General features: G+C 41.2%; 1 protein-coding gene across 1 annotated transcript; it reads right to left on the bottom strand.

The window, feature by feature from the left end:
- Window positions 1-9,327, bottom strand: LOC110524067 (diencephalon/mesencephalon homeobox protein 1-A-like). The gene is made up of 5 exons (XM_021603379.3): window positions 9,040-9,327; window positions 6,071-6,236; window positions 5,643-5,821; window positions 2,128-2,560; window positions 1-1,454 (listed from the first exon to the last, which is right to left on the bottom strand). The coding sequence occupies exons 2-5, from the start codon at window positions 6,222-6,224 to the stop codon at window positions 1,015-1,017; spliced, it is 1,206 nt and encodes a 401-aa protein (XP_021459054.2). The 5' UTR covers window positions 6,225-6,236; window positions 9,040-9,327; the 3' UTR covers window positions 1-1,014.
- Between the last annotated feature and the right edge of the window lie 6,480 nt (window positions 9,328-15,807).

The following is a 15,807-nucleotide window of genomic DNA, read 5'->3' as shown; positions in this document are numbered from 1 at the left end:
TTCATACATGTGGTTTATTCCCTTGCATTTTAACAGATAAATTACTCACATTTTAAGTAAACAATTGAGAAATACATGTCTGGGCTCTACAATGATAAAATACATACAGCATTGGCCTGGGTACCATATATTTTTTTTGTCACCGTCTTGACTTCGTAAAGATGTGGCGCTCTTAAACGCATATGCAGAAACAACCTGGCACCCAGGCGAACATAACATAGCTAGATTAAACAGATTCATATTTGAACGTCGCTCTGTTCCCACCGTAGACTATAATCTTTACCCCAGCAGGTATTGGCTCATTCTACTGTAGGTCCTTTGCATAAAGCCACAATGGAACAATTCAAAAATAGCTTGAATGTTTCCTGTTTAAGTCCTCGACACAAAAGGAGACACCGATTTATACTCCCGAACCAAGCAGATGGGATGGGAACAAACGAGGAGGAATATTTACAGTACAATGTGGAATAAATTCTTGCAGGTGGGATGTAGCTCTTTAACAGGAAGTACTGTCCATCTGCCAGGTGCAGGGCATTGTGGGATTTGTAGGGCCAGTCTGTGCTGTTGTAAATCTTTGAATGGGTTTGATCTGAGGCTGGAATCTTGGTTCAATCTTTGTGCAGTTGTAATCCTTGTCTCGGGATGCATGCAAAGCTCATCTTTAATGTTACTGTCACTCTCCCCAGCTCTAGTGTTGAGGTCATCAGATACTGTTAACCGCCATGCATTTTCCCCGGTATGAGATGACGGCTTTGTGATATAGGAGTGTAGCTTTGAGTTCTCTGATCCACATGGTTTGGTGGGTAGCAGTAGTGCGATTGGACTGGGTCTATGCATCTAACCTGCGAGGGGGTCAAATAAGCAATGTCCAGTAGTGTATTGATCTAATGTCCAGTCCCAGTGTCCAAAACTGATGCAGTGTCTATAATGTCCAGTCAGTGAAGATGTCAGCAGAAGGGGTCGTAATGTCTGGCTGCATCCTTGGTAGCTGCCCTGGGGGGGGGTCAGGTCTGGTCAGTTGGGTAGTGTGTCCAGGCCCAGGGAGGCTGCGTGCTGCTTGGCCCTCAGACGCAGGTTCTCGATGCTGGTGGTCTTGCTGTTGAGGCTGGGCATGCTGCCCGGAGGAGCCTGGAGACCTGCCAGAGGGTTGTTCCACACCTGCTGGGCCTGGGACAGAGATGCCTGGGACATGGACTGGTAGTATGATTGGCAGGGCAGGGAGCTCAGGGGGGAGGGCATGTTGACGTTCATGCCTAGGTAGGGCAGGGAGGAGGGGGTACCCATGTCGAAGGAGGGGTAGTGGACCATGTTGTTGGTGGCGGCCATGTGCTGGCGGAACTGCTCCTGCAGGCGGAAGAGGCTGAGGGGGGACGAGGCGTAGGAGCCCTGGGACAGACCACTGCTGCCCATGCCACCACTGGAAGAAGGGAGGGAGGGTGAGCCCAGGGGAGAGTCTGATGATGAGAGAGGGAGAAGAAGATTTTGGTTTTAGTTAGGTCAAAAGACAATTGTAAACCGGGTAGTTTGGGTCCTGGTTGCTGATTTGACTGAAACAGCATTTCAGCATCTCGGGGTTCGTGGAATATGGCCAATATACCATAGCTAAGGATTGTATCCAGGCACTCCGCTTTGTGTTGTGCATAAAGAACAGCCCTTAGCTGTGGTATATTTAAGCAATAAGGCCAGAGGGGCTGTGGCATATGGCCAATATACCACGGCTAAGGGCTGCTCTTACAAGTAACGCAACACGGAGTGCCTGGATACAGCCATTAGCCGTAGTATATTGGCCATATATCACAAATCCCAAAGGTGCCTTGTTGCTATTATAAACTGGTTACCAATGTAATTAGAGCAGTAAAAATAAATGCTTTGTCATACCCGTGGTATATGGTCTGATATACTACACCTGTCAGCCAATCAGCATTCAGGGCTTGAACCACCCAGTTTAAAATGGCCAATTTTCCACAACCCTTTGGGCCTTCTTGTATAAATAACCACCACTGTTTATGTATTGTTTATGTTTAGTATTTGATGCAAAGACTATTAAAAGACAATTCTGTTTTGTAAGCTGGCTCACAGTCTCTATTTATGGCCCAATATCTGTGACTGTGATAGAAGAGTTCGCACCTGGTGTGGGGCTGAGGCGTTTGCAGGACGGAGAGCCGCCTCCCGGCTGCAGCCCTGCATCCCTCTGCTGCATCTCCCCCTGAAGCTGCTGCTGCGTTTCCTCCTGCAGCCTCTCCCTCCTCAGCTCTTCCTCTCCCTCACCGTTGTCTTCGGCGGCCGACTCGCTGTCTGAGGGCTCCGGGGAGGTGACGTTCACCTCCACGTTCATCTCTGCAGGCTGGGGCTGCATTGACTCCAAGAGGGAGGAGGAAGTGGAGGAGGAGGGAGGTGGAGGGCTCTGGGTGGAGGGCACACTTGCGGTGGAGGTGTCTTTGGTCTTGACATCCTCCTTGTCACCCCCCTCTCCGTTGGCCTCCTTCTGTTTCTGGAGCTGCTCCTTCTGCAGGCTGCGCTGCTTCTTGCGGAACTTGGCGCGGCGATTTTTGAACCACACCTGATGAGAGGAAGGATTTCAGTTGTTTTACAGTAATAACACAATGTGTCATTACTTTTCAATCTCAGAATATCTTTTGGCTGAAATGTATTGCTACGGAAACTGTAATTCTCTATCATAGCTCAGGCTTCTGATAATGTCAATATTGGTCCTTTTGATTTTATATACAGTACAAGTCAAAGGTTTGGACACACCTACCCATTCAAGGGTTTTTCTTTATTTTTACTATTTTCTACATTGTAGATTAATAGTGAAAACCTCAAAACTATTAAATAACACATATGGGATAATGTAGTAACCAAAAAAGTGTTAAATAAATACAAATATATTTTATATTTGAGATTCTTCAAAGTAGCCACCCTTTGCCTTGATGATAGCGTTGCAAACTCTTGGCATTTTCTCAACCAGCTTCACCTGGAATGCTTTTCCAACAGTCTTCAAGGAGTTCCCACATATGCTGAGCACTTGTTGGCTGCTTTTCTTTCACTCTGTGGTCCAACTCATCCCAACCCATCTCAATTAGGTTGAGGTCGGATGAATGTGGAGGCCAGGTCATCTGATGCAGCACTACATCACTCTCCTTCTTGGTCAAATAGCCCTTACATAGCCTGGAGGTGTGTTGGGTCATTGTACTGTTGAAAAACAAATGCTAGTCCCACTAAGTGCAAACCAGATGTGATGGTGTATCGCTGCAAAATGCTGTGGTAGCAATGCTAGTTAAGTGGGCCTTGAATTCTAATTAATTAAATAACTGACAGTGTCACCAGCAAAGCACCATCACACCTCCTCCTCCTTGCTTCACAGTGGGATCTACACATGCAGAGATCATCCGTTCACCTACTCTGTGTCTCAAAAACACCGTGCTTGGAACCAAAAATCTCAAATTTGGACTCATCAGACCAAAGGACAGATTTCCACCGGTCAAATGTCCATTGCTCGTGTTTCTTGGCCCAAGCAAGTCTCTTATTATTGGTTTCCTTTAATAGGGGTTTCTTTGCAGCAATTGGACCATTGAGGCCTCATTCATGCAGTCTCCTCTTAACAATTGATGTGTCTGTTACTTGATCTCTGTGAAGCATTTATTTGGGCTGCAATCTGAGGTGCTGTTAACTCTAATGAACTTATCTTCTGCAGCAGAGGTAACTCTGGGTCTTCCTTTCCTGTGGCGGTCCTCATGAGAGCCAGTTTCTACATAGCGCTTGATGGTTTTTGCGACTGCACTTGAAGAAATGTTCAATTTCTTGACATTGTCCGTATTAACTGACCTTCATGTCTTAAAGTAATGATGGGCTGTCGTTTCTCTTTTCTTATTTGAGCTGTTCTGGCCATAATATGGACTTGGTCTTTTACCAAATAGGGATATCTTCTGTATACCACCCCTACCTTGTCACAACACAACTGATTGGCTGAAACGCATTAAGGAAAGAAATTCCACAAATGAACTTTTTACAAGGCACACCTGTTAATTGAAATGCATTCCAGGGGGCTACCTCATAAAAATGGTTGAGAGAATGCCAAGAGTGTGCAGAGCTGTCATCAAGGCAAAGGGTGGCTACTTTGAAGAATCTCAAATATAAAATATAAAACACTTTTTTGGCTACTACATGATTCCATGTGTGTTATTTCATAGTTAGGATATCTTGACTATTATTCTACAATTTAGAAAATAGTAAAAATAAAGAAAAACCCTTGAATGAGTAGGTGTGTCCAAAGCTTTGACTGGTACTGTACATCTTTGATGCATCCAATGTGTATATTGTTGATTCTTACAAATATAATTTTAACTAATAACACACTTACTTCTACACTGAACAAAAATATAAACAAATATAATTTTAACTAATAACACATTTACTTCTACACTGAACAAAAATATAAACACAACATGATTTTACTGAGTTACAGTTCATATAAGGAAATCAGTCAATTTAAATACATTCATTGGGCCTAATTTCACATGACTGGAAATACTGATATGCATCTGTTGGTCACAGATGCCTTAAAAGAAAGGTAGGCTCGTGGATCAGAAAACCAGTATCTGGTGTGGCCACCATTTGCCTCATGTTGCGCGACACATCCTTCGCATAGAGTTGATCAGGCTGTTGATTGTGGCCTGTGGAAGGTTGTCCCACACCTCTTCAATGGCTGTGCGAAGTTACTGGATATTGGCGGAAACTAGAGCACGCTGTCATACACGGTGATCCAGAGCATCCCAAACATGCTCAATGGTTGACATCTCTGGTGAGTATGCAGACCATGGAAGAACTGGGATATTTTCAGCTTCCATGAATTGTGTACAGATCCTTGAGACATGGGGCTGTGCATGATCATGCTAAAACATGAGTTGATGGTGGCGGATGAATGGCACGACAGCGGACCTCAGGATCTCGTCACGGTATCTCTGTGCATTCAAATTGCCATCGATAAAATGCAATTGAGTTCATTGTCCGTAGCTTATGCCTGCCCATACCATAATCACACCGCCAGCATGACGCCATACCCACTATCTGCCAGGTACAGTTGAAACCGGGATTAATCCGTGAAGAGACCACTTCTCTAGCATGCCAGTGGCCATCGAAGGTGAGCATTTGCCTACTGAAGTTGGTTGCGACGCCAAACTGCAGTCAGGTCAAGACTCTGGTGAGGACAATGAGCTCACAGATGAGCTTCCCTGAGACGGTTTCTGACAGTTTGTGCAGAAATTCTCACTAACAGGGATGTACACAAATTTGTGCACAATTTGAGAGAAATAAGCTTTTTGTGAGTATGAAAAAAATTCTGGGATCTTTTATTTCAGCTCATGGAACATGAGACCAACATTTCACATGTTGCGTTTATACTGTATTTTTGTCCAGTATATATTGCTGCTCTTCCTGTCCGCAGAACTCAAAAACATCCACTAGTCATGGCCAGAAAAAAATGTATCTGCCCAAGACCGACATCATTGGAGATCTTTTGTATGGGCCCTAAAGAGGATTAAGTAAATATTGCCCTTTATCATCCTCACTCCCACTCGCTCCACCCCAGAAGATGAGAACCTAGTGAAATATTTCCTTTCTTTCGACTCCGTAAGTATCCTCACCTGTACACGGGCCTCTGGCAGGTTGGTGCACATGGCCAGGCGCTCACGCATCACCACGTCAGGGTAGTGGGTCTTCTGGAAGGTCTTTTCCAGGGCCTCCAGCTGCTGGGCAGTGAAGGCTGTGCGACTGCGCCGCTGCTTTCGGTGCTGGGAGCCATACCGGGCCTCGAGGATGATGTCTTGAAATGTGCAGCCGTTGAAGGAAAAGAGACAGGGCCAATTTAATTGAGAGTCTGGCTCTGAATATGGATTTAAGTAAATGCTTCAATTTATTGTGTAAGACACTTAGTTCGACTACTTCAAGAGCCCATTAACACAAGGCAACAGACATGACCATCACATAGCATTAACCTGATTGTATTGCAAATATTTCTGACTTTTGGAAAGATTTAAGCTATATATTCAGAAAATGTGCAACCCGTTCTTACCAGCCAGCCTCTCTGCCAGGGTGAGCGCGTGCACTGATGGCCGGTAGTCAGGGGCGTGCTGGGCCTGCTGCGCCGCCTGCTGGTGGAGGTTGTACATGGCGCTTAGCGAGTTCATGGCGTGGAGAGAATATCCATTCACTCCGTAGTGCTGCATGGCTCCCGTCAACTTTTTAAAAAAATAGTGGGAAAAGTTATTTATGGGCATTTGTAATTACACAAGTTTGAGGTCAAATGTAGCTAGCTACAGGTCAAACAATGTATTGTTATTGTTGAATTATAGCCTAAAACCATCAGTGTGGATTGATCAAGGATATAGTCGTGTTAATAGCCTGTAGGTGTAGATTAATAGATAATTCAAAGATCAATAGTTGTAATCAAAGATCAAGTAGGCTCAAGTTATTATCACCTTTTTTTATTATATCTTCATTTCCTATTTCCATACATTTTATTACAACTATTTCGCCTATCAACAGCTGACTTCTAATACCTTTTAATTGGGCACCTGCATTTGGTCATGATCCAATATTGCATCAGCTATTATGTGACTATAACTGTGAAGATTTTGTATTTGTAAAGATTAAAGCTGAGAGTGAGACATTATAATATAATGGCATTGAGAAGCCAAGCCAGCCTCCACTAACCCTAACCCTCTGTTCCCACGCAAAGCTCGCTATTTAACCAGCTTGTCCCAAGAGAGTCCCCCCCCCCCCCCCCCCCCACTAAAGCCCCAGGGGCTGTATGAAATAATTAGCCTATTCTCCTGTGTTATCTCAACATTAATGCTGATATTGATATTCATTATTTGTATGTCGCACTTGACGTTGTGCCTGAAAGCAAAGCGATGTGGGCCTACTAAATAGACAAAATATAGAGTCCCTACAGCACTAGCTGAAGTTAAAAACGCCAACGAAACCGTCAACAGAAAACTACACAATAATCAGACATTAATCGGGGATTTTGCTCTGAAAAATCACACAAAAGCAAATAACTTGGCGGGGCCAGCAGACAAAATGATTAAATTCTATAATGTTTTCATTAAGAGTCCTATTAATTGCAGACTTATTGTCATATCCATAATGTGTAGCAAATTAGCGCATTTAATAGCCTAGCTAATTTGTATTCACACACAGATTACGATAAAATTATCCAAGCCTACGATTTAAATCTAAAAATTGTCAGTGCGTTGAGAGTTTAATCGCAAACTGCTCATAAAACAAGTCACGACAAATCATGTTTATTTTTGTTATTATTTGCATTATTTATTTATTAAGACAAGTTGGCCTAGCTTCATGTGCGTGGATATTGCGTTCATAATTTGCAATACTGACTGCAATGTTGTTATTTTAAGAATAATAATTGTAAGTAGGCCTGCAATAATATTTGTTTGAATACAATTGCAACTCCTCAAATAGGTGGATTTGCCTATTTCGGGTCTATTTATTTGCTATATTTAGCAGTCTTGCACTGTGTCCAAAAGATCATATAGCCTACGGTATTTTATTTGTTATGCTCTTGGGAATGAAAGCCCTAATGGTGACAGCGGGACTGTGTAGGCTAACACAACAATAATCTAAATATAGTAGCCTAAATGATAGCGTCAGACCCCTATCACGTTAACATTTCATCTTGTCATTCATAAAGCAGAAATGTATAATGTACGAAGTGAAATTATTAAAATTGGTAATAAAAGTTGAATTTAATAATATTAATAATAATAATAATAATAATAATAATAGTAATTGAACGCTTATAAACTGATAGGCTTTCATATATTGTTACCAAATTCAGGAGCATGAACATTTATCAAGATCTAACCATATCTGAATGTTTGAAGGCTGCAAATCTTGATTTATCAGTTATGATGGAAGCCTATAGGCTACCTATTATAAATGGACAAATGTTTTGCCGTGCCAATAATAGAGTAGTGTAATGACAAGGTCATTTCAGACACATTTACAGGGATTATCATAGGCCTAAAATACAGCCTATACTAGATAAAGCTTGCTTTTAACTGTAATGTATTTGATAAAACATGCTTTAAAATTACAATAAAATGTGTTACAATAAACTGGAATATGCCATAGCCCACAGGTCAAGGAATCTGTTTTTCTGTATTCGCTAGAGAGTCTTTGCCAGACAGCCACGAGGGAACACTTTACATTGGCCTGGACCGGGACAGAATGTGCATAGGTAAATATTTACCTATCTCCCAGAGTATTTGAGTTAAATGGGAGCCGTTTCTCCCGATCTTTGGCTGCTCGCGTCCCACTGCCCGGAGGCTTGCTGTGGCGGGGAGATGTATGAGGGCTCTTCAGTGAAATATGCTGATCTCCAGTTGGCTACCCCGTCTAATGTAGGTGCAAATAGGTTTCAAATGCTAGGCTATTTCATTTGTCATCCGTTCTGACACGCGCCGTGTGTGTGATTAATAATGTCAATTTCTGAATATGACAGTTCATCTTCCTATAAGTGCCATTGCCTGTAGCCTACACATGGTTTACAATTGGTTTGAGGATGTTTAAATATTAATATCTCCATGTGGAGAGAGTCAGTTAGCCTTGGGTATCTGATTTAAGCCTCATTATGCTAATTGCCGTGGATGTATATGTTCTACTCCAGACACTGAATAGGCCTGTCGCCCAGGGGCCGCCGATATGTCTGTAAAACCGACACACTCTTCTATGTGCATGCACCCCTGATTCAAGTTATGCCCAAACCTACGCTAATATACATGGATAATTTAATAAACTATGCATGAGATTAACATTTCATAAAGTAATGTTGACATTTTAGCTAAGTTTAGATGTTTCCACTTATAATAAATGCATTTTCATAAGACTACAACAATATTTTGCTCCAAGGTTCAGCAATTGTTCAGCAATTTTGACAGGCACACTTTAGAATGGTACTTTTCTAGCGTGGTCCATCCCTGATGTTTTACTGATGCATGCCCTTCAAAAAGTTATTACCTCTTGCACACGCCGCTCCTGGGGTCTTTGAGTGTTGTAGCCTATGTCCGGCTGTTTTCAAATGGAATATTAGCTTTCAAAGTATCACCTCGTGTGTTTACTTATCAATTCCGTGCTGTTTAGTCCTGTATACTCATTTTTTTAAACTAGTGTCCAAACTCCTCAACGCTGTCTTCTTTCAGGAATACAGTAGTCCGTTTTCTGCGCGCGGTGCTCTCGCTCTCCTGGCGTTCTCCGGAGTGTGGAAGAATCCAGAGTACTGCCATATATCAGGCTCGCGCACGAGGTAAGGTCTTTAAAGAACTCGAGCGCCCGGTGAGGTCATGCAAGATTTCAAATGGTTCTTTGCTGTGCCAATCAAAAGAGGTTTCTTCTACTCCTGCCTTTCTCCGTGACTGATTTAGATTTCATTTCTGAATCCATGTCTGGACATGAATGTTAGCGTAATATTATAAAGAAGAAACACATTTGGTTGTGTGGATCTGTGATAATTAAGTCTTAATTTAAAATACTGACATTAGCAAGGTATTGTCATATTTACTCTATCAAATATCGAAACGATCAAATGGTGTTATTATTAGTATTAGTATTTTCATCCTGTTAACTTTTAGGGCCATTGCTGTATGGGTCATTCCACGAAATGCGTGCCCTTTGCGCCCCTTTTATATTTTAAGTAGAAATTTGAATTTTAAAAGCCTATTATAGTCAATGAAGTGCCTTTTAATATAGACCACGTTGATATTTCAATACATACATTTTTTATATGAATAAAGACTAGCTAAAGTGTCAAAAGTCTGCATTTTGACATGTCACTTCATGCACCCTCTGTGACTTCCAGGAAGCTTTTAACCCACTTCACCCCAATAGTTCTCCAAGTTTTCACCATCATTGTAAAGCCTTAGTTATTTTTTTGCTTTGTCAAAGTTATTTCTGAATATTATTTATTTAATGTGATTGGGTGGTCTTTGTCAGTTGTTTAATTTTAAGGTTAAAAAATACAACTTTCCCTCATTTTAAGGTTGTTACCTGAACTGTACTCTCGTTTTAATATGATGAAACTATTCCTTTAAAAAAAAATCGAAATAAACATTGAACATTTAACAGCCAAATCATAATGCATAAGCAGGTGAGCTGGCTCTACTCTTTTTGGCAATGTTCTAGTGTTTTGTGGTAGAAAACTGAGTGGGTCGAGCACTAGTCAATTCTGTTACCTATAGACATGTTTATTTTTGTTAAGTTTGCATTCAATTGCCCCTCCTTGCAGCACACAACAATATTCCATTCTCCCTGTCACAAGGTGATTCATGGCTGATTTAAGATAACATCTTCAACCGTGTTATGTCAACCCTTATATGGTCAACCCTGTTACTTTATTTGGCCCAATGCAGACATTTTTATATCAATATAAAATCATTTTTGGGTAACAATTAAGCACCTTATTGTAATAGATTTCCATGAAAATAAACCAAATTAGCTCTTTTTAACTAAAAACTATTTCTCAAGCAAGAATTTTGCTTGGACGGTCTGGGAGTGGTCTGAGTGGAGATGGGAAAACTGAAAACAAGCTGTTATTGGCAGAGGGGTTTGGAACTCTCTCTGTTATTGGTCTATTAAGCCAATTTACCGCGTGGTGATGTCACCATGCAAAGACTAAACTCCCCCCATGCAAACCTGCTGATTAGAAGGTCCTGTGTATGTAGATTGTATTTCAACCAGCAACTATCAGGAAATAACACAGACATTTTTTTTCTCACACTTTTACAGTGTTAGTTCATCAGCTGTTGTACAATATAATATAACACGTATGAAAATATTGACTGTACTGGGCCTTTTAACCCACTTCACCCCAATAGTTCTCCAAGTTTTCACCATCATTGTAAAGCCTTAGTTATTTTTTTGTACATACATAGGCACTTACCATAGTTTAAAAAAAAAGTTTTTTAACCTCTTGAGATTGGAAAACGTGTTTTATTTTGAACGTGTGCTCTTTATGACAGAATGTTAAAATTAGGTGAAATCATGCAATAAGGAATCTCACATGTTGCTCAGTCTATAATTTAATATGCAGAAATTAAGGCTATCAGAGTTCATCTGTTAACTCGAGTGAAATTCTTGTCATTTTAGTGCGCTCTTTTTTAAAAAATCTTGATTAATTGCATTGTCTCAAAGCGTTCAAAATAATCAAAATGCAGCATCTATACAGCTAAAAAAACAACGTTGCATGTTAAAACAAGTTGACATTGAGGTCAAAGAAAGTGTGCTTCATCAATTTACCTGATTCGGTTTACCATTAGTCTACTTTGGACAAAATCAAGACATCAATATCATTGTAATGCTTTTTGTATAAAAACGTCTTAAAATTAATTAAAATTCTGCATTTGTGATCAATTATGATTAATGAAATCAAATCCTGCGATTAACTCGATCACAATTTTAATCGTTTGACAGCCTTAGCATAAATATAGACTAAGTGTTTCTTTCCTTCAGTCTCATTTTCCTAATTAAAATATAGCATACATTTGGCATTTCGGCCTAATATAGCTATAATAATTCATATATGTTTGTTCACTCAAGAAGTGCCAATGGCTTCAATAACGCTTTGATTACAATGGTTTGCATGCACGTTTTGGGTTGTTTTAAAGGGTTGATTTACTCATGAAATAATTTTATTTGCTTTTTGACTTTGTCGAGCCATTTGCTGAGGAGACTGCGGTGGAGAGATGGGTAATAGATGCCAGGGTACTACTGCCTTTAGAATCTCTCCCGGCCTCAAGGGATTTAGGTTAGGATTGGGGAGACAAGACGCCATTTCAGCCTCTAAAAAAACGGTCTTAAAATGACTGCTGGTAAGAGGATTAAAACAATAATGCCCCCTCTCTTCTTCAAGGTTTTAAGAAAAGATTTCTTCTCCCGGAGAAAACCCGTTTAGGCTGGAATTAAGGGCAGCGAAATGTAGCCTTCTAATGTAGCCCAACGCTTGCATATTTTGTTGAATTTCTCCAAGAGAGGCGAGAAAGAGAAGGGAGGGTGTGAAATCTTAAACTCAATTTGATCTTTGACCATATTCATCCATAGAAGTTTAGACTTAGATCAAACACTGCATGAAAAGAAAACGTACGCACTCTCACGACTGAGTTTTACAATCCAGTCTTGATGTGAAATGCCAATAACGACTTTTCCTGGGAAATCCAGTCAAACATGTGCGAATATGCTGCTGTTGTATTTTCTATGTAGGTTGTGTAATTCTCACATCTTAATGTATTACATGTATTTCATGTAATACATCAGCATGTAATAACAGGGTATGAGAGACAATTGGGGAACCTCTGACGCAAATAGGGAAAATTATAGGTATCTTAAATGGTTGTAGATAATGAATAAGCCGTGTTGGTGTAGCCTGGTGGATTGAGCAGGTTGGCAGGACGCCATGTGACATATTTACACAGGGAATTTATCAGAAACAACTTACTGCTGTCATTTATGCATCACCCATCGCGCCCCCCAGGAGTACATTACGCGCAACAGATAGCCGTGTTCAATATGTCTTACCAACGTTCTTGTTTATTTGTAATCCTTCATTAGATGACGTAAAACAATGATCTATGCAGCGCTAGTATTTTCAATGGTGGGTTTTATGCAACATAAGAATTGTCTTTTGATGGAACGCAAGCCTCTTGATTAAAGATGTCGATTTAGTGACACAATTTGGCATTAAGACACAGTTCATTAAGCAGGTCTTGAGACTCCAAATCTATGATGACGTGATTGCTTTAACAGTCATGATATTCCATTTCATAAAAATGACAATGATATAGCCCTAATTGTCATTTTCAACATTCAATGAATAAGCCTTTTAACTTTTTAATCAATGATAGGGTTAATCATGAAAAAAGGACAACACATTTAGCCATTTTTAATAATAAAACATATTTGTGACTTAATTCGTATAAATTCACATTCGTTTCCAATTGTTTGTTCTTATTTTGGGGGACGTTTTTAATGCTTCAAGCCGACCCCCTGTTCCTCCGTCTTTTGTCAGCACAATATATCACTGAGTATTTGGGTCTGGGAGAGAAATCGGATTAACTTGTGAACCGATAGAAATAAGAACTTAAACGGGAGGTAAATCTGGGCAATGTCTCTTTGTGGAAACCGTTTCTAAAGCAATTAAAGCGAGAAGGCATTCCTCTCAGCTGCTCTTCCTCAAATCAGCTTTCCACATAACTTAATGCAGGCTAATGTCCAGCGCGTTTGAGGTGTTTAAAGCCAAGTGTAACGACGAAGACGTACTCTTATTAGAGCAATATTACTGCCACCACTAGTATCTCCCTCTACCTCTCTCTCTCTCTCTCTCGCTCCATTCTCTCGATCCTCTCTCTCGCTCTCATCCTAACACCCTCTAACTTTTCTTGCCCTTATTTCGAAATTCATCTCAGATTTCCACGGATTTGGCACTAGCGCTCATTGTTCTCCGCATACCCGGCAACCGTTCCTTTCAGACTTTATCATGTCTAAGCCTCGACTGACGTGAATGATCGTCTTTGCTCTCCATCATCTCTGAATGACGCATAGGCCTGCCTGCTTTCAGGATCTAAAACTTTATCCAGTCATATCAGGACTTTGGCAGTCTATGTCTTCATAAACCAACTCGAGCGGTAAAACACAATGCAAACACTAAACGATTTTCGGTTACAGTTTAATCATGTTTATCATGCACAGGCGTGTGTAATTTTTACACCTAAAAAAAATTAAGCACAGTTTCGACTGATGTTTTGCATAAAATCGAGTGGAAAGTTGAGTCTCTCAAAGCAGAGTCATCGTTAGGTTTTCACAACTTCATGAATACATTATTCTTCCAATCCTCTAGCTTTTAGCCTCACCTGCTCTCAGTCAAGGGTATTCAGGCCTGTGCTCATTTAGGCGAAATTAATCATTGTGATGTATGGGGAAGAATTGAGTACTACCTGGGGACTTGTTTGACAATAGTAACAAAGCAACTTGCCAGGAGTAATGTTTCAGACATGTTATTAGCAGGGCCTCCACCTTAAAGATCCCCCCTCCCCCATCTGTAAGATACCTGCTTTAAGGGAACAAACCCCCTTTACTTTTATAGAAACCTCTGTTTTATTTTTGGACTACATGAAATGGAGTGGTGAGCAAGCCCCCATCCACTTCGAGGGGGCTGTAGTGGAGTGGGTCAAGAGCTTCAAGTTCCTCAGTGTCCACACCCCTAAAGACGTAAGAGCCTGGTCCTCCCAGGGTTTCTCCATTGGGCCCGACTAATAGGGAGTTTTTGCTCCTGGCCGCCGTAAACCGTCTCAAACGAGGTTAGCTCCAAGGAGTACAGGCTGGGTCAAGGGAACCATTGAAGTACAACTGTACCCCGCCATCCATCCCCGATATGGAGCGTCATGGTCCTTTCAAACCAGCACGGTTGTGAAGAACGCAAAACAGCGCCTCTTCTCCCTCAGGAGGTTGAAAAGATTTGGCATGGCCTCTCAGATACTTAAACGTTCTATAGCTGCACCATTGAGAGCATCTTGACTGGCTGCACCACCGCTTGGTATGGGAACTGCACCGCCCTCAATTGCAGGGCTGTACAGAGGGTGGTGCAGACTGCAGAAAGCACCTGAACAGCTTTTACTTCCAAGCCATAAGTCTGCCTCAAAGTTAATCAAATGGCTACCTTGACTTTTGCATTGATCTTTTTTTCAACTCAATGCAGTGTACAACATTCACAGCCACACACTCACACACATTTACACTGACACTGACACTCCAACACACACACAAAACACACGCATGCATATTGATGCCACACACACACACACACACACACGTTCACACTCTCCACATACGCTGCTACTACTCTGTTTATTATCTATCCTGATTGCCTAGTCACTTTACCCCTACTTACATGTACAGTTGAAGTCGGAAGTTTACATACACCTTAGCCAAATACATTTAAACTGAACTTTTCACAATTCCTGACACTTAATCCTAGTAAACATTCCCTGTCTTAGGTCAGGTAGGATCACCACTTTATTTTTAAGAATGTGAAATGTCAGAATAATATTAGAGAGAATGCCTTATTTCAGCTTTTATTTTTTTCATCACATTCCCAGTGGGTCAGAAGTTTACATACACTCAATTAGTATTTGGTAGCATTGCCTTTAAATTGTTTAACTTGGGTCAAACGTTTCAGGTAACCTTCCACAAGCTTCCCACAATAAGTTGGGTGAATTTTGGCCCATTCCTCCTGCCAGAGCTGGTGGAACTGAGTCAGGTTTGTAGGCCTCCTTGCTCGCACACACTTTTTCAGTTCTGCCCACAAATGTTCTATAGGATTGAGGTCAGGGCTTTGTGATGGCCACTCCAATACCTTGACTTTGTTGTCCTTAAGCCATTTTGCCACAACTTTGGAAGCATGCTTGGGGTCATTGTCGATTTGGAAGACCCATTTGCGACCAAGCTTTAACTGATGTCTTGAGATGTTGCTTCAATATATCCACATAATTGTCCTCCCTCATGATTTTCCTCCCTCATGCCATCTATTTTGTGAAGTGTACCAGTCCCTCCTGCAGCAAAGCACCCCCACAACATGACGCTGCCTCCCCCGTGCTTCACGGTTGGGATGGGGTTCTTAGGTTTGCAAGCCTTGCCCTTTTTCCTCCAAACATAACGATGGTCATTATGGCCAAACAGTTATATTTTTGTTTCATCAGACCAGAGGACATTTCTCTAGAAACTACGATCTTTGTCCCCGTG

The sequence above is a fragment of the Oncorhynchus mykiss genome, chromosome 5 (genome assembly GCF_057628025.1).
Source record: "Oncorhynchus mykiss isolate SJ-2025 chromosome 5, ASM5762802v1, whole genome shotgun sequence".
Classification (NCBI taxonomy): domain Eukaryota; kingdom Metazoa; phylum Chordata; class Actinopteri; order Salmoniformes; family Salmonidae; genus Oncorhynchus; species Oncorhynchus mykiss.
The sequence above is the reverse complement of the archived record's forward strand: the minus strand, read 5'-3'. Positions and strand labels throughout refer to the sequence as shown.